Source organism: Phaethon aethereus (assembly GCF_964289735.1).
Source record: "Phaethon aethereus genome assembly, chromosome: 1".
Lineage (NCBI taxonomy): Eukaryota > Metazoa > Chordata > Aves > Phaethontiformes > Phaethontidae > Phaethon > Phaethon aethereus.
In genome coordinates, this window is record NC_138575.1 from 111317960 (window position 1) to 111337909 (window position 19950).

Here is a 19950-nt window from a genome sequence, read left to right on the forward strand (position 1 = left end):
AAGAGGTCCAAAGGAATTACCACAGTGTATTTGCAGAGCAACAGCAGCGTGTATTTGACTACAGTATCTTCTAGGGCAGTGAGAAAAGGGGACTTTCCGGAGTATATACCTGTATATACGCACACACGTTCATACATTTTTAAGTCGGCAATGGTACATTTCTGTTCTTGCTAGGGAAAAGACAGACCAGGAAGGTCTACAGAGCCTCTAACAGGTACGAAATCCGCAGGGACCGGGGTCTCGATGGCGTTCAGCAGCCGGGAAGAGAGGCACTACCAACCGCGAAGCGCCCGGCAGCGCGGGGCTCGGCAGCCTCCCGCCCGGCGCGGGACGCGGCAGCCGCGGCGGCAGCGACGCCTTTGCCACTCGTTCTCTGCGCAGACCCACGGCCGCCGGCCAAGAGGGGCGGGCGGCTCGTCGCACCCCGGTCCCCTGCCCACCCGAAAGCGGGCTGCCGCGCGGCGGGACCACGCCCCGCGCCCCGCCCCGCGCGGCTAGTCGACCCCCCGGGGCTCGGGGCTCTCCCCCCGGCCCGCCGGCGGGGCCTGCCGGGGGGCTGCGGGCGGGGGGGCGGTGCCGGCCGCCCGCCTGGGCCGTCCCTCGGCGAGGGGGAGCAGATATAGGCAGGGCCGCGGCGCGGAGGGGAGGTAGCGGCGGCGCGGAGCCGGGCGAGAGGGAGGCGGGCGCCCCTTCCCCGCCGGCGGGCATCGGCCTGCCCTGAGCGCTTCTCGGAGGGGGAGCCGGCAGCGGGACCGCCGCCATGGGAGCCGGAGGCGGGCTGGGGCTGGCGGCCGTGCTGGCGGCCGCCGCCGCGCTGTGCGGTCCCGGGGGGCTGGCCGGGCGCGTCCTCAGCGGTGAGTGCTACCGGTCCCGGCGCGGGGACAGATCGCGTCCGGCGTCGGTGCGGGGACTGCTGTGGGAATTCAGCGCTCGCAGGAGCAGGAACGACGGAGGGGTAGAGCTGGGGCCAAACCCACTGGTTAAACGACCCGCGTGTTGGAGACGAGCCGCGAAATCTACTTCCGAGCGCTGCCCCGGCGCTGCCCTGCCCCGGCGGCTCCGCAGAAGGTCCCGCTGCAGGCTTGGCTTTTGTAAGCGTGTCCCGGCCGGGTGAGGCTAGCCCGGGGCTAGCGCGCCCGTCGGAGCTGGGAGCCGCTGTAGGCTCGGGCCTCCGGGGGCAGACGGTTAGGCTGGCAAACTTCTGCAGCAGCCTTAAGTCCGTTCCTGCCAACGCGGTCCTGCCTTCTACAGGCGCATTGTTAGATCTTTAATTGATTGCCTGCATAGTGTAATTATTCCATCTTTTTATTTGTTGGAAAAGAGACAGAGTGTACTTGCTACAGCGTCTTGCTGAGGAGCAGCTATACGTTGAGATTTGCTTGCATCTGTACAGGAATGTTTCCTCTTTGTTGGTCATAGAGTTAGGAGGAAAAAGCAAACTTTTAAGAGCATACAGCATAAATAGGGTATATCTACAACTCTCAAAACCGAGAGGAAGGCAATACTTCAGAAATTATCTAACACTTGAGCCTAGGTTTAATTTAAGAGCTGTAGGATCATGTTGTGTATTTGCAGCACACAGGTGCGTATGCTTGGAAGCTGCTAAATTTACTAAAAAGGCTATTTTTATTTGCACTTTGGGTGAAACCCTTCAAGCTAAAGCGAACAGGCTCTAGGAGGCGTGTTGAGTGTGCAAGGACATCTGTACATTTGTCTTGAAACAAAGATTTACACACTTGACTGCACTTGGTAACAAGGTATGTGTGTAAATCGCTGTATATGCAGGCAAGAACATGTCCCTACAAACTGATTCCAGAACAATGCAAATTATTTGTATACAATTGTTTCAGAAGCTGTGACAGTAACATGCCAAGAAAACTTTTTTGTAGTTTTGTTTTGTAGCAAACATTTGGCTGCTGAATTCACATAACTAACTTAGTTGCTGATGCAGTAAAGCCACTGACCATTTTGGTGATGTCTTATTTGAAGCAAGTTCATGTGCAGATCTGAGGTCTGCTGTTGGGCTTTGGGTGAAGCTGTATCTTCCAACATTTTGAAAAAAGCTCGCCTGCCTGAAGTGCACTCTGAAATATTTCATTTATCTCCGTTGTGTGAATTGTACAGCCATATACTACAGAGCAAAGCTCTTAGTTAACAATTTATATGAATACTGTGTAATATTGTTATTTTAGGGAATAGTGAAGATTACTCATTCACGAGGTGCATTTTGTGCTAGTTAGTCCCAGTGCAGGAGTCTGTGTGTGGTTGAGGATACCAAATCCCTTAACCTTCTAGCTGAAGCTTCTGCATTTAAGTAACATACGTAGCAAAATGAGTAGAGGTCCAACTTCCAAAAGAACTTGTAATACGTGTATACTGCTTAGTCAAACTGCTCCTAGATGTGTACAAAGCTTTGGGGTTTTGGAAGAATATGGGCTCTACCCTGCATTTCCCTGAAGCATTTCAAAGCATGTGGTGAGTCTCATGTCACTGTATTATGGAGCTAATACTTGTCTGGTGGAATACAGGACAGGATTTGAAGCCACTTACAGAAGGAACCTTGTGTATGTTCATGTCCATATATGAACTATGGTTATGTACTACAGGTGTAATATTCATTAGATGAAGATTCTCTAGATAATAACAACCAAAGATATTTAGTATGCTTATGCCAGAATATTCTGATATACTGGCAGCAGAATTCTTTCTTTTCTTCTCTCAAGGACCGCACCCCTATCCTGCCACATGCACATGGATAGGTCTAGTACTAGTAGCAGTTGGCATTTTTTCAAACAAGAACTAATACTATTGAATTATTGGCCAGTATATGCTATCCACCTGACTTCCATCTAGCTTATCTGTCTTATACAAGAATCAAATGTTTGGGCTTAAACAGGCTTACATTTAAAATCTGAAGTCTACATCTTAAACAGACCTGTTTCTGAAAAATTGCTAATTTATGCTTCAATCATAATAATCTGGAATAAATGGCAATATTACTGCTCTTATCCCAAATAAGTTAAATGTATAATTCCTATCACTCACATAGAAACTGTTCCTGAAGCTGACTTAAGTGCTGTTTGGACCTTGTGGAAAGATTCCCATTTATGACAGTAAGTTTGCAGCAGGCCTAGCAATAATTGCAAAATTGCAACCACTTTGATCACAGTGTCAAGAGGACAGAGAAGGAAGGGTCTACCTTTTCAAAATGCTGTTTCCTTAGATAAAGGTTTTTGGTTTCTTTTTCCAAGTATGTTAATTTTCCTAGGGTATAATTAAAAGGATTATTTGCATTAAACAGTTTATATTTAGGTGTTATTTCTTTGTCATTTTTAATTTGGGAATTTGTTGAAGAGAAGTAATACAAATGCTTTGTAATTTTTATTGTAGTTAGACGGATGTCTTGAGCAGTGCTCACAGCCTCTATATTAGAATATCTAGTGTTGCCAGAGAATTGATCCTTAAAGAAAAAAATCCAAGCAGGCTCAGGAGAAACTGCTGAGTTTGCCTTGCTGTCCCATGACATCATGAAGAACATGAAGTGATGATAATGCAGTTTGCAAAGATGCAATTACTTTAAGTATCTATTGGGCAGGAAAGATGCAAGCTAATCTTATTACTAATCATTTAACAGCCTATGTATTAATCATAGAAGTTATACTTTAATGACTGCTGTTTTCTGTCTTTTTATACTTCTATGGCTTTTTAAATTTTTCTCTTTGCTATTGCTATGCATCAATAGCAGATTAAGTACAGATACAGTATTTTAAAGCAATATGTATCTATTTTGGTGTAAAAGCATTTTGATATATAAAACACTAAATGAGGAAAAAGTTGCCTCTAAACTGCAGGCTTATTTGCTTCAGATGCCTTCAAGGATGTAGCTATGTTCATTCACATAGCTTATGACCGGATTTCAGTTGGTCATAAAGTATTGTAAAGTAAGATAATTAAAGAAGCCTCTTCCTGGGCAATCAGTTGAATAGAGATAACAAACCCTTTCTCAAAAGGCACAATTTAATTCAGTTCAATTGGCTTGGCCTGCTTATTACACCTGAGTTTCATCTGTCAGAATATTTTCCGTAGATGAAACCTAGTTCAGAATTTGAGAAAGTATAATTTGAAAAAACACTGCCAGTCTTATCTACGGGATACACATGCAACAGTTGTGTATTGAACACAACATTTTTCTTGTGAATGCCCAACATTTGGTTCCATACTAGAAAAGCTTTTAATGGACATGCATGCCCACATGGTACAAGATCTTTTTGTTCAGTTAGAGGTCTCTGTAATCACTGAAGCTGAGACTGAGAACTGCAAGGGAGGTTGGGCACTTAACTCTCCTAGACTCCTTTATTAATTCCTTTCCTTATGCACCTATTCTGAGCAATGTCATCTTGGGGACAAATCAATGATTTAGGCTCTTTAAGTGAAATGGGGTGATGACTCTTGGATATAATACATGTTTCTACTAAACACGCCTTGTTCCTAACCAAGAAATTCCATAATACCCTGTGGAAAGACGCTTTGTATTAGGTAAATGGCTATGACTCATAGATGAGAACATAGTTTTGATAACCGGAGATGCGTGGTGGTGGATGAATCCTTCTACAGCAGGGCAGAAATACCGAAGTATTTAAATCAGTTTCAAAAATCAGACTCTTATATGAAGATGATCCCCCTTTATCAACCCTGTAAATCTTACCTTGCCCATGTGGAAGAGTTACGTGAGTTGGACAGACTGCAGCTCTATCCAGCGGCTAAGGAAAGAGTGATGAAAAATTCCAGCATTTTGTCTCACGTGAGCATGCTACTTTTCCAGGAATAGAACTTCTCTTTCTCAGTATCTTCTTCAAAGATCAAGGAAGGCATTGCAATTCTCAAACTCATGATTGCCAAGCCCCAGTACCCCACTTGGCTAATGGGCCCAAGAGAAAACATCTGTCATGGAGGGAGCTATGATAAATAAGGAGTGGGCTAGTATGGATAGTCTGCTTGTCTTTCACATGGCGTCTCTTGCTTCCAGTGAGAGAAGGCTGGTGTGCTGTCCCAGTACAGCAGCTAGGTGTAAAAAAAGTCTCTTGCCTTGGTGAAGTCATGTTCTGTACCTTGGCTTTACTTCTCTGTAGTTCAGGTCTGATGCTGTGTAGATCAAAGCTCTTGTTTAGAAGATGTTTGCAGGAAAAAAATGCTTTGGTTCATAAAGTGTTCTACACAGCACTATGTTTTTGAAACTAATTCTCATAATGACTTTCTCTTTGTAAACCTCTCATAGATCAGACAAGAATGGATCAGACAAGAATGTATAGTACTAATGTGAAATAAGTAAGATGAAGTGACTTGATGGTAATTTCTACACTGTAATCCCATACTCATACCTCTCACTAGGAGGAAATTATTTTACTCTGTTGCTGAAGCAGTCCCCACTCCCACCACTGACAGACAGTAGGACCTTTGTTTCCAAGCAATCTTAAAAATACCGAGTCCTAGCTAAACAGTTGGCATGGCTCTAACTAAATCTAAATGTAGCTGCAATAAACAGCTAATCACTCTAGGCTCACTTTATAAGCAGGGAAGGAAAAAAATAAATCAGTATTTTTAGAGTGGGATTAATTTCATTTTAACATAGATAAAGAAAATGCTGCAGGTATACCCTAAACATATCTATCTGTTTTTTTTTTTAGTTGTCTACGCACTGAGGTCAGTGAGCTAGCTCAGTGAGCTAGCTCAGATATGGACAGATACATTGTGAATGGCTAAAGATTTGTGAGATGAGTACTGCTCTATATTTCTCACAGTTTCTTCCCATGCAGAGTTGTATACATATGATGTGAATCAACCAAGTATGTTTTACCTCCATTTGACTTATTATAAAGGATAATTTACCCTAAGAGGAAAATACTCTTATTTCTCCTCCCCCAAAAAGGTCCTTTCTATTTTTGCCTCAAGTAAACTGTCACCATGTGGATTGGCTTTTCCCACTTTTTTTTGTAGAAGGTGAAGGAGCAAGAACTTGCCTGTTGCTTCCTCTTTTAGTTGTGGAACTACTGCAAAAAGATGGGCACTCTATTGCACTCTATCAGCACTCTTGTACCAAGATGATTATGTGTTCCACCCTAAGAAAATTCAAGTCCATAAACCAAGGAAATTAATATAATTTCACATCCATATATATACAAATTTTACTTACATCTGTGGCAAATACAGGTATCTTTGTAACAAATCCATGAAAATACACTTGCTTGGAAAAAGGCATTCAAATTTCACTGAAAAAGAATAAGAGCATGGATGATGCTTGCTCTGGATAATGATTGATGAAGAGTATATTTTAACGACTGAAGATTTATGAACTACTTCCTTCTAGAGACAAAAATAAGAAATGAGCAATCAGCAGAAGTGCTTAAATTTCTGCCTATGAGAAATCCTGCTGAGGGAATCTACTGATGTATATAAGATTAGGTATGTGTGAAAATGTCTGCTGGTCTGGGACAGGAGAATAAGAGTATTCCCCACTCTCCTAGGCTGGCATACATTATACTAAAGTCATTCAGGCTCCAGTTTTTGTCAAGTCTGTTCCTCAACATGCTAACAACAACTTACTAGCTGCCATCTTATGTCTGTCTTAAAAGTGTCTGGAAATCTGTTCTGGTCTTCACAGCTACACAGAAAACTATTGATGGAGGGACTTAATTTGCCAGTCTTGTCAGTGTTTGTGTCGGTATTTATGCTTTTTTTTATTAAACTGCTGAAATAATGAAACACTTTTGGTGCGTCTTTAGGCTGTGATATATAAAACTTTTTTATGTTAGAGTGTGTGTGTGTATATAAGACCTTTCAGAAAAATGAAAACAATCAAGCAAAACCACTGCTAACAGCTTAAGTGTTTAAGTCCTGAGTAAATAATCCACATCCTGGAGAAGACTTGTGGATGTGTAGACCTTTCTAACACATTGTATTTCTTACTTTGAATAGGCTTGGATGGATTACATTGACCTTTGGGTGTTGTCATTGGCCTGCTTGCTTTTCTCTGTGGCAGTGAATAGGGTTATTTATACTTTGTGTTATACTTTGGGTAGCTTTGCATTTGTTTAACATTATTCATTGTTAGGGAAACTGATGTCCTCAGTATATATTGCAAAAGAAAATGTTTATGCCCCATGTCTTATGCTCATGGTGACTTTTTTCTTATTGCCAGTTGAGAAGATGCAGACTGTGCCATGTTGAAATGCAAGCCTGTCACCTCTGTGGGTGCCAGCATTAAGTTTCTAAGTGCATTGTCCCCTTCATGCTTGGTGATGCTGAGGAGTCTGCATTGCTCACAGTGACAATGCTGTTAGACCTCTCAAAGACAGATGGGGGAAAAATATAGTTCTGACACCAATCTCTGTTCCTTCTTAATGTGGGAAAGAGTGAAGGCAACTTGCAAGTTTTAGGAGGTTGTCTTAGCAACTATGTTGGCATTTTGCATGAACCCCTTGGACAGTGCAGTTGTGCCCCTTGTAGAAGAAAATGGCTGTCTGCTGTGATCAGCCCTGGGATATATACCTGTAAAGGTTCACATAGTCAGAAGAGAGGAAAACAGTTATTACAGGAAAAGCTAAATGGATCTCAGGCTTTAAATTTATGATGTGCTAGATATCTGAAACAGAGCCAAAAAAGCAGGTATGCTTCACTGAAAAGAAAGGAAAGCTGTCAGGGCTTTAATGATTTGACTGGGGAATAAAGAAGTACTTGGGAAATACTTTATAGATTTTTTTTTTTTTTTGACACTGACATATCACTCAAATCAGTAACTAAAACTGTTTCATAAAAATGGATATTTACTTTCCAGTTGAAGACACTTACCCTGTATTGATTTACATAATTGTAATCATATGTTTTCCTGCAAGGGTAATTATGGATGCTGAAGTGTTGATTAGCTTCTAATGAGATTTAGACATCAAGCTACTTCTTTACATCTCAGTGGCCTGAGATCCCTGCCATGTGTGCCAGGGCTGAGAAGCTAAGTATAAGAAAGAAGAAATGTACGTGTTACTTTCTTTGAAATGAGTGAGTAGCCTGTCACTGCTTGGTGCAGATGGCAGCCTTCCATGCAGGCAGGTATTCCCGTTCCCAGTACATCAAGAACAAGCCTGTGTCTGAAACACCACATCCCTGATTTTGAAAATCCAAACAAACTTGTAGTCTGCTTTGGAGAAGACAAATCCTCCCAGCATTTTATTCAACACAATGAAAAACTTATTTATGTTTTGCAGGACAAGGAATCCTTGCTTGCATCTTCCCGAGACCTAGAACAGTGAGCACATAGAGGCTTTAACAAACCTGCCCCAAAATAATCTGTTTAGATCAATACTTACCAGTGTTCATATGTATATTTCTTTAACCACCTATGTTACTAACCAGCTATCTTGCTGCAATATGCAGGGAAGCTATCAGATTTCATTTTAACTGTATTTGTGTTCAGCCAGATGGCAATGTCCAGGTGTTAGTTATAAGTAATATTCTTTAATATTCACATCAGCACTGCCCAATGCTCCTTTACAACAGACTTGTTCCTTTCTGATTGTTTGGTTTTGTGAAAGTGTAGCTATTATGGTGTCTATTGAGAATAGTTGTTATTCAGAAATAACCAAGTCAACCCCTTGTCCCCACAAGTGCTTGGAAACACAATAGCATGATTAGGAAAGGCTGATATACAGGTGAAAACTCAGTTCATTTATTGCTAAAATGGAAAATCATTTTCCACAGCAAAACAGAAGATAAAGAAGGCGGGCACTGGACTGGGACAAATGCTTCTTGTGTAGCTTAGTATTCTGCATAACTGCACTAAATCTGTGTATGAATGGTATAATACAGTACTTTTTGCTTACAACTTCCATCATCTCTTGTTTTCTCTCTCTGCAAGAGCTGCATTAATCCTAGAGATATCTGTTTGGCTGGTGTCTGAGGACCTCTATCATGATCTTTGCTAATTCACAAGATATGGGGTGGTTAATGGCTAAAGATAGTTTACCTGGCCTGTGAGAGAAGGGAAAGATTTTGCCTTTTATCTATCATTTTATACATGCTATCTATACATCTATAATTTTTACATGCTAATGTAAATGCTTGGGGTGGCAGGCAAATCCCCTCCCAGCCTCCCTCGCTGTCCCAGCTGCCCTTACGCAACAGATATGGGGTGCTGGAACTTGAGGGCCAGGCAACTGAGGATGTAGATGAATGTCCACCCAGGGGGCTGCCTAGGGTGAGTCAGGCAGACCCACACATTACGACTGCCTCTGTTAAGAGAAAAAAAAAGAGGGTAATTGTTGTAGGTGACTCCCTTCTGCATGGAACAGAGGATCCAGTATGCCGACCAGACCCAACCCACAGCTGCCTCCCTGGGGCCCGGGTGAGAGACCAGGTGAAACTCCCTGGTCTGGTTTGGCCAACTGATTATTACCGGCTGTTGGTCATACAGGTTGGCAGCGATGGGGTTGCACAAAGAAGTCTAAAAGTGATCAAAAGGGACTTCAGAGCACTGGGGTGACTGGTTGAAGGATCGGGAGCACAGGTAGTGTTTTCACAAACTCTTCAGTGGCAGGGAGGAACACTGAAAGCAACAGGAAAACACACCTGGTTAACATTTGGCTCAGAGGCTGGTGCCATCAGCAGAATTTTGGGTTTCTTGACCATGGGGCAGTTTGCACGGCACTGGGCCTATTGGCAGCAGATGGAGTGCAACTGTCTCCAAGGGGGAAAAGGATTCTTGCTTATGAGTTGGCAGGGCTCATCGAGAGGGCTTTAAACGAGGTTCGGAGGGGGAAGGGGATAAAACCAGGCTCACTAGAGATCAGTCTAGGGGTGGCGTGCCGGTGTTGGGGGTGAAATCAATAGCCCAGCTCAAGTGCGTCTATACCAATGCACGCAGCATGGGCAGCAAACAGGAGGAGCTGGAAGCCATTGTGCAGCGGCACAGCTAGGACTTAGTCGCCATCACAGAAACATGGTGGGATGACTCTCATGACTGGACTGCTGCAATGGATACCTATAAGCTCTTCAGAAAAGATAGGCAAGGAAGGAGAGACGGTGGGATGGCTCTGTACGTTAGGGAGTGTTTTGATCGTACAGAGCTCAACGGTTGTGATGGCAAGGTTGAGTGCTTATGGGTAAGGATGAGGGGGAAGGCAAACAAGGCAGATATCCTGCTGGGAGTCTGTCATGGACCACCCAACCAGGATGAAGAGGCAGATGAAGCATTCTACAAGTGACTGGCAGAAGTCTCACCAATGCTAGCCCTTATTTTTGTGGGGGACTTCAATTTACCAGACATCTGCTGGGAGTATAACATAGCAGAGAGGAAACAGTCTAGGAGGTTCCTGGAGTGTGTGGAAGATAACTTCTTGACACAGCTGGTAAGTGAGCCTACCAGGGGAGGTGGCTTGCTTGACCTGCTGTTTATAGAGAAGGACTGGTGGAAGATGTGGTACTTGGAGGCCATCTTGGGCTTAGTGACCATGAAATGATAGAATTATGAATTCTTGGTGAAGTAAGGAGTGGGGTCAGCAAAACCACTACTGTGGACATCCAGAGGGCAGACTTTGGCCTATTCCGGTCACTGGTTGAGAGAGTCCCTTCAGAGACAGTCCTGAAGAGCAGAGGGGTCCAGGAAGGATGGACATTCTTTAAGAAGGAAATCTTAAAGGCACAGGAGCAGGCTGTCCCCATGTGCCACAAGATGAGCTGGTGGGGAAGACGACTGGCCTGGCTGAACAGGGAGCTTTTTCTGTGACTCAGGAGAAAAAAAGTGAGTTTATCACCTTTGGAAGAAGGGACAGGCAACTCAAGAATAGTACAAGTATCTTGTTAGGTCATGCAGAGAGAAAATTAGAAAGGCAAAAGCCCAGCTAGATCTCAGTCTGGCCATGGTCGTAAGGGATAACAAAAAATGTTTTCTACAAACAAATTAACAACAAAAAGAGAGCCAAGGAGAATCTCCATGCCTTACTGGGTATGGCAGGGAACATTGTCACAAAGGATGAGTAAAAGGCTGAGGTACTTAATGCCTTCTTTGCCTTAGTCTTTAGTAGCCAGACCAGGTATCCTCCAGGTATTCAGTTCCCTGAGCTGGAAGACAGGGATGGAGAGCACAATAAACTCCCCATAATCCAGGAGGAAGCAGTTAATGACCTTCTACACCACCCGGACACTCACAAGTCTGTGGAGCCTAATGGGATCCATCCAAGAGTACTGAAGGAGCTAGTGGAGGAGCTTGCCAAGCCACTCTCCATCATTTCTCAGCAGTCCTGGATGATAGGGGAGGTCCCAGATGACTGGAGGCTTGCCAATGTGACACCCATCTACAAGAAAGGCCAGAAAGAGGATCCGGGGAACTACAGGCCTGTCAGCCTGACCTCAGTACTAGGGAAGATTATGGAGAGGTTCGTCTTGAGGATGCTCACAGGGCATGTGCAGGACAACCAAGGGATCAGGCCCAGCCAGCACATGTCCATGAAAGGCAGGTCCTGCTTGACCAACCTGATCTCCTTCTATGACCAGATGACCCACCTAGTCATGAGGGAAAGGCTGTGGATGTTGTCTACCTCGACTTCAGTAAAGCCTTTGACACTGTCTTCCCACAGCATTCTCCTGGAGAAACTGGCAGCTCATGGCTTAGACAGGTGCACTCTTCACTGGGTAAGGAACTGGCTGGATGGCCAAGCCCAGAGAATTGTGGTGAATGGCGTTAAATCCAGTTGGCATCTGGTCACAAGTGGTGTTCCCCAGGGCTCAGTTTTGGGGCTGGTCTTGTTCAATATCTTTAATGATGACCTGGATGAGGGGATTGAGTGCTCCCTCAGAAAGTTTGCAGATGACACCAAGTTGGGTGGGAGCGTTGGTCTGCTGGAGGGTAGGAGGGCTCTGCAGAGGGATCTGGACAGGCTGGATCGATGGACTGAGGTCAATTGTAGGAGATTTAATAAGGCCAAGTGCTGGGTTCCTGCACTTGGATCATAAGAACCCCGTGCCACACTACAGGCTTGGGCAGGAGTGTCTGGAAAGCTTCCTGTTGGAAAAGGACCTGAGTGTGCTGGTTGACAGCCATCTGTACATTAGCCAACAGAGTGCCCAGGTGGCCAAGAAGACCAACAGCATCCTGGCCTGTATCAGAAATAGTGTGGCCAGCAGGAACAGGGGAAGTGATCATGGCCCTGTACTCAGCCCTGATGAGGCTGCACCTTGAGTACTGTGTTCAGTACATGAAGGGCATGGAATTGCTGCAGCGTGTCCAGAGAAGGGCAATGAAGCTGGTGAGGAGTCTGGAGCACAAGTCTTGGGGGGAGCGGCTGAGGGAACTGGGGTTGTTCAGCCTGGAGAAGAGGAGGCTGAGGGGAGACCTTATCGCTCTCTACAACTACCTGAAAGGAGGCTGTGGTGAGGTGGGTGTTGGTCTCTTCTCTCAAGTAACTAGCGATAGGATGAGAGGAAATGGCTTCAAGTTATGCCAGGGAAGGTTTAGATTAGATTTTAGGAAAAAAATCTTTACTGAGAGAGTGGTCAAGTGTTGGACCAGGCTGCCCAGGGAGGTGGTGGAGTTACCACCACTGGAAGTGTTCAAAAAAACATGTTGATGTTGCACTTCAGGACATGATTTAGCGGGCATAGTGGTGTTGAGTTGACAGTTGATCTTGGAGATCTTAAAGGTCTTTTCTGAACTTAATGATTCTGTGATTCTGTAATGTCTAAGAATTTAGCAAGAAAGTGACTGCATTATGACAAATATTTCAAGTAGTCTGGCTAATAGATGAGTCTTGCTTGAAAAGGGCTGGGTCCAGCCTCTACTAAGCCACCATAGACATTGTCTACATGCTAATGAGTACATGATATGATGTATACAAACTGTCTGCCTGTACACATATCTGCCTGAAGTACAGCTACTTAATAGGCAAATGTGGCCCTCAGTTATTTTATATAATCCCTTAAAAGGGACTTGGAGCCTTTCGAAGTTTTTCACAAAAGAAAAAATCACTTTAAAGAAACTGTATTATGACAGTTATGCATAACCCCTAATCCAGAAAAAGTATAAATCAATAATGAATGTCTCTTTTCTCTGCAGACTTGGTTATTAGGAGGGTGGGAGGAAAAAGTACCTATTAAGGTATGGAAGAGTTATCCGTGAAGATATTAATACAGACACAGGCTGGCATATGGTCTGTATAGCAGTTTGTATTTGAATGGCAAATTTGGTAGCACATGGAATTCCTTAAGCTGTTCAGGAGCGTGAGCTGAGCAACACCTGTGATTTGAATACTGACTGAAGTAGAGAACGATGCGTATTCACTATTACAAACTTTGGGAGAGAAGATGGCAATTTGCTTTTATCAGAAATGAAGACAGGATGTAATTATGAAATCTTATCACAGTAGTATTTTCTTAAAAATGTAATATGAATCATCAAACCCCCCCCAAATTAAATTCAGTAGATGGACACAAATATGATGCAGTAAAACATCAACAGCAGTAACATATCAAAACATGACCAGCAGCTGAACCCAGTCAAAATCTGACTGCATAATAGAGAGGTCAGTTGACAAGATGCATCAGCTTTGGATCAAAATGTGATTAGGAAAATTTAATACCTTTTTAGCATTTTACTGGCCATATTCTGAAGTGCATTACTGGGACTTTGCATGGAGCACACTGTGATATGGGGACGGGTGAGAACAAATTGTGTCCACTGTCCTGCATGCTGGTTACACAACCCCTGAGGTCAATGTGCTCACACAAACTCAAGACCAAGACTGGTCTTCAGAACACAAGCAAAGAAATACTATCTAACGAGTGGAATATTTTGGTTAATTTATGTAGATTTCTGTCTTGCTATTATTTCATGATCCCGTTCACTTAAATCCTTGTGTCTTAATTTTGTTACTTTATTTTCAGAGGCTTCCATCAGCCTTATGCTGATCTTTGGGACTCTGGTTAGTGTTAAATATTTCACATTCCATTGTACCAAATGCTCCTGTGTGTTTTCTGCTGAATCCATTATCTTAGGAAGAAAAAAGTCCCAGTATGAGAACTTAAGGGACTGTCATGGTCCCAGCCAGCAACTAAGCACCACACAGCCACTTGCTCAGTCCACCCGTGGCAGGATGGGGGAGGGTAAAAGTGAGACAACTCATGGGTTGAAGTAAAGATGGTTTAATAGGTAACGCAAAAGCCACAAGCAAGCAAAGCAATTTGTTCACTACTCCCCACGGGCAGGCAGGTGTTCAGCCCTCTCCAGGGAAGCTCCAGGGCTCCATCACACATGATGGTTTCTTGGGAAGACAGATACCATCACTCTGAACGTCCCTCCATCCCTTCATTCTTCTATGACCCAGCTTTATGTACGGGGCATGATGTTATATGGTAGGGAATATCCCTTTGGCTGGGCTGGGTCAGCTGTCCTGGCTGTGTCCCCTCCCAGCTTCCTGTGTACCCCCAGCCTTCTTGCTAGCAGGCCAGCATGAGAAGCTGGACTGTCCTTGACTACTTAGCAACAGCTGAAAACATCAGCACATAATCAATATTTTCTCATCCCAAATCCAAAACACAGCCTCACACTAGCTTCTATAAAGAAAATTAACTCTATCCTGGATGAAAACAAGACAGGGACTTTTCTACAACAGGCTTTGTTCTTTTCTCACATATGCTATGCACATGCAGCTGCTGTTTCCCACTAATCTGGGTGGATGCTAATGGTAGTGGACTCTGGACTGTAGGTTAGTTTATGAGGTTCAAGAGGAAGTGGGATGGGATTTACTAGCAGGGAGCTTATTTTCTACCTGACATCTTCAAAACCTCCAGCTAAGTCATGTTTGTTACTCAGGATAATCTTTGTGCCCCTCATGGCCCACAGAGGTGTAGTTAGGACTGAGCCTGATCCTCTTAGGGAGATGAGTCTTTGAGCTGCATACTTTATCAGTAATTTTGCTTCTAAATGACATTTTGCTATAACTTCTGTCATGACAGACCTAAAGGAACCTATTATTTCAGTTTAATGAAGCATTATTATTAAAACATAATGGATACAATAATTGATTGAAATACCAACTGAGAATTTGCTTGTTTCTCCTTTTCTTGATGGAGACTTTCTTCCCCTGCAGAATTATCTGCAGAAATGTTTTAACTAAGTATCAAGTATTTCAACTAAAAGCTATCTTTGTTTTAATGTTAATATCAAAACATTCTATTATGGAGCTGCTGTGTGACACCCAAGCATGAAAACTGATCCATATGGATGGAAATGGTAGCTAGCACTTCTTAGAGCAACTACTGCACACTTGCTTTCTTCAGCTAACAAGATGGTGACACACAGTGAGAATAAGAGCATTTTGGCCAGTTCAGTTTCTCTGCAGTAGGCAACTAGAGCTGCTAACGCTGAGGGAACAGGTCCAGAGCTATGTTGTATGGCTGGTGTATGCAGGAGAGATAGAAGGAGCAAACCTGGAGACCTACTCTTGCGGTTTTGCAACTGGGGAAAAAGAAAAGAACAGTCGTTGTCTGCCAGTTAGTTGTTGCTTCAACAGAGCATTCTTCCCTCAACAGGCAAGAAATCAAGTGTTGATGAAAAAGTAAGGTGTGGGTTCATGACACCAAGCCAAGTGCATGTTTTGCCTTTTTCTATGCCTACTTCTGACCAGGATCTGGGCAGTTCTACTTGGGTGAGGGAAGGTGGGTCAAGGATTAAGGAGCTGATACACTCCATAAAAGGAAGGATATCAGCACTCCACCTTCACATCTGCAGATAGTCAGATAGGGTTGATTAAAACCTTAACTGATCTGACCATTTGAAAGGGAAAACAGTAAGAATGAGTTCTTAGATCTTATTAACTAGATAGATCACAGAATCATAGAATAGTTTGTCATGGAAGGGACCTTTAAAGGTCATCTACTCCACCCCCCTACAGTGACCAGGGACATCTGCAACTAGATCAGCTTGCTCAGAGCTCCATCCAACCTGACCTTGAATGTTTCCAGATATGTCATCTACTACCTCTCTGGGCAACCTGTTCCAGTGTTTCACCACCTTCATTGTGAAAATTTTCTTCCTTCTATCTAGTCTGAATCTGCCCTCTTTTAGTTTAAAACTGTTACCCCTTGACCTATCACAACAGGCCCTGCTGAAAAGCCTGTCCCCATCTTTCTTATAGGCCCCCTTTAAGTACTGAAAGGCTGCAATAAGGTCTCCCCAGAGCCTTCTCTTCTCCAGGCTGAACAACCCCAACTCTCCTTTCTTCATAGGAGAGGTGTTCCATCTCTCTGATTATTTTTGTGGCCCTCCTCTGGATCCACTACAACAGGTCTTTCCTATGCTTAGGGCTCCAGAGCTGGATGCAGGACTCCAGGTAGAGTCTCACCAGAGTGGAGTAGAGGGGCAGAATCACCTCCCTCGACCTGCTGGCCATGCTGCTTTGGATGCATACCCAGAACCCCAACACAGACCCCTGAGGGACACCGCTTATCACCGATCTTCATTTGGACATTGAGCTGTTGACCACTATCCTCTAGGTGCGACCATCCAACCAATTACTCTTCCACCGAACAGTCCACCCATCAAATCGGTATCTCAAATTTAGAGAGAAGGATGCTGTGAGGGACCATGTCAAAGGCCTTACAGAAGTCCAGATAGATGACATCCATAGCTCTTCCCTTGTCCACTTCTATGATGGAGTAGTCACTCCATCATAGACAGCCACTAGGTTGGTCAGGCAGCACTTGCCCTTGGTGAAGCCATGCTGGCTGTCTTGAATCACCTCCCTGTCCTCCATGTGCCTTAGCATAACTTCTAGGAGGATCTGTTCCATGACCTTCCGAGGCACAGAGATGAGGCTGACAGGTTGGTAGTTCCCAGGGTCCTTCTTTCTACCTTTTTTTAAAATGAGTGCAATGTTTCCCTTTTTCCATGCTCCAGGGACTTGACCTGACTGCTGTGACTCTTCCGATATCATGGAGAGTGGCTTGGCAACTACATCAGCCAATTCCCTCAGGACTCTGGGATGCATCTTGTCAGGTCCCATAGACTTATGTGTGTTTAGTTTCCTCAGGTGGTCTCGAACCTCATCTTCTCTTACAGTGAGAGGGACTTTGCTCCTCCAGTCCCTGTCTTGCAGTCCTTCCCCTCAAGAGGTGTGGGAAGAGACACTGCCAGTGAAGATTGATCTTTGGTCTCATGCTGAAGGGAGGACAATAACATGCTTTTCTTCTTTCCTTTCTAGATACTCTGTGATGAAACATCTTTTTTTTTTCTTTCATGTTTTCTTTCATCTGTCAAGCAGCATAGGGCAGATTTTGTGGAAAGGTTGTAAAAGCCTAACAACTATATTTATTCGCATTGCATAGTATCTTATCCTGATTCACTCCAATAGTCTTGCTTACAAATCTAGTTTCTAGTCAATTGTGACAGAAAAATTGAAATTCAGTTTATACAGTTGAAATAGCAAATGTTGCTTTAGAATTAACAGTGGGGTCTTGTCTGCTGCAAAGATGTTAGAAGAAGGTAAAACAGCCCATAGTTGATGTTTCCATACTTATCTTGTCTGCTATACAATGTGGTCCATTCTGTCATTTTTCACTGGTAAACTATTTATGCTTTGTATTTTAGAAACTAGTAGTGAGAGAAAGCTGTGAAAAATTAAGCTTGAAAACCTGACATCTCAGTGTGCTCTAAGAGCAGCACTAAAATGTCAACTGATTTGCCAGCTATTAAGGCACAACTGCAGATTTCCATTAACACATTGAACTAGCTCCGCTGCAGCAGATTAAAGTCCCCTTCAAAAGAAGAAAGAAACGATTCAGAGTAGGTCATTGCCTAAACACAGGGACTAAATTAACAAGACCAAAAAAATTTCACAGCTTCTTCCAGAAAGCTTACTACTCTGCATCACATGCTTCATTCACACTGGATGGTTCTTAATGCCAAATGTTTCTTGGTTTCTTGCTGTTTTCTCTGTTGTTTTGTAGAGTGTATTCTCGCACAAATGATCAGCTTGTAAAGAGGAAATTATTTCTTTTGCCACATGGTGTAGGGAGCAACAAATGAAAGAAGTAATTCAGGAGTTGGGTTGCACAAATATTTTCACTTGTGCAATTTTTTCACTTTATAATACTTGATTTTAGAGGTATTTAACCCTGCAGAAACATCTGCAATAACAATGGTATCTTCAGAAATGATTCAGATCAGTTTAGAGGAAGAAAAAAGAAATCTTGACACAAAGTTTAAAGATTTTAACTCACTAACCCTTTCAGATAAATTCTTGGGTGCAGACTGGGCCTTCACATCTGTATTCTGCATGGCTCCAAGAGGGCTTCCTGCTCCGAGTGCACGACAGTGGCAGCCTGTTACTGGGCATGTATTAGGGGCTGCAGTGGCACCTATCAAGCAGCTCTGCTGCCGTTGTGCATCACAAGTCCCAATCCTTCTCCTCCCTGCTCTGTAGTCTCACCTGGTTTCCTCAGCTTGGTGTGGGTGATGGAGCTGAGCCTTGACACTGATGCAACCTCTGTATCGGACCAGTGTACAGCACAACTTACGGTCAGCTGGCCTGAGCCTTATAGCAGCCCAAAAAACAGCACATGCCATTTGACAATGTGAGTCTCCCTGCAGCAGCTGACTGGGAGGTCAGTACCCTGAAGAAGCTTGGTCAGTTAGCCAGCAAGGACCCATTTTTCCTCTTGGAGAGGTCATTTGATTCAGGTTTTGTGGGAGTCACAGAAGAACAGAGGCTGTGCATGAGAACAGAGAGTGAGGGGGGGCACTTCAGCCACCTGAGAGGCCCAGGAGGAAGGGGAGTGGATGCATGTGTTATGGATGGAAAGCTAGCTATTTTCCCATGAAAGGGAGGTGCAGCACAGGAATTGGGATCGGAGATGGTAGTGGCCAGCCCACTCATCTCAGTGGATTGAACGTTCCCGAATGACTGAAATAGTGACAAGGATATTTTGATATCTAAATTTGCTCATAACTTACTACATGGTGTCAAAGAGGAGTATGTGCACAGAATGAAAGGAATCGTGAAAGAGCTTATTTCTAACAGTTGCCTAGGAAATAAAAAGAACAGGACAATGGACATAGGACCCTCCATAAATTTGCGTATACATCTTGAATTAATGCTTTGAATCCAATCTTTAGGTACAGGGAGAGGTGTAGTCCCTTTTCCTTGTAAATGATTCGTGTTCTATATAATTCAGTACTAGCCTTTGGATGTTTGCACTGTTATGTACTGATGTGTACTCTGGAAATAATCCATTGTCACTCACGCAGCGGTGAGGATCAAAATGTTGATCAGCTCCTCCTTCACTCTGCATTCTATCCTGTCAATGAGACAGAGCACCTGGGGAAAATAAAAAGGTGATGATCATGTGAACAAAATTTGAATTGCAGCATTAGAGATGAAGGGAATGAGCTGTGACTTCACATGCAGCTTTCATTCTTGTACTTCCCACTTTTGAGCATTTGGAGTTATCATTTTGTTACTTTAATAATAGGGGTACTTTTTGTTCAAAGAAGCCTTATGAAGAAACGCATTACTTCATATGCATCTCTAACAAAGTGCCTGCCCCTTGATTCTTCACCACCATTGCCCAGCTAGCACTATGGCTCTTACTATGTTCCTTGATAGCATTCATAGCCTGTATGAATAAAGGGAAATGGCAGGAAAGGAATCAGGGCACACACAGCGTTGTCACTACATTATCAGGGAAAGTCCAAATAGGTGCTCTCTTCCTGACCTCAGAGCCTGGCTTTTTCCACGGATATCTGTGGCACAAGCTTGTTCTTACATTAGATTATTCTTGTTCCTGTATTATTTTGGCAGATTAACTACTGATTAACAAATGACATTTCATAAATCTGCCAAGCCTAAGAAAGAATGAGACTGCAAAGATGCTTCTCTTCCTGACAGTCCTTCTCCCAGATGAACTTTAATA

The 19950-nt window shown here is 43.7% G+C and overlaps 1 protein-coding gene across 2 annotated transcripts in view; it reads left to right on the forward strand.

The window, feature by feature from the left end:
• Positions 1 to 760: 760 nt before the first annotated feature.
• CHODL (chondrolectin) overlaps positions 761 to 19950 on the forward strand; it is a gene marked incomplete at both ends in the record, with an annotated part of 32795 nt that continues 13605 nt past the window's right edge. For both annotated transcript variants that reach the window (XM_082014075.1, XM_082014076.1), the window contains one exon: positions 761 to 854. In XM_082014075.1, coding sequence (XP_081870201.1) covers positions 761 to 854 — 94 coding nt within the window. The remainder of the gene's footprint in view (positions 855 to 19950) is intronic.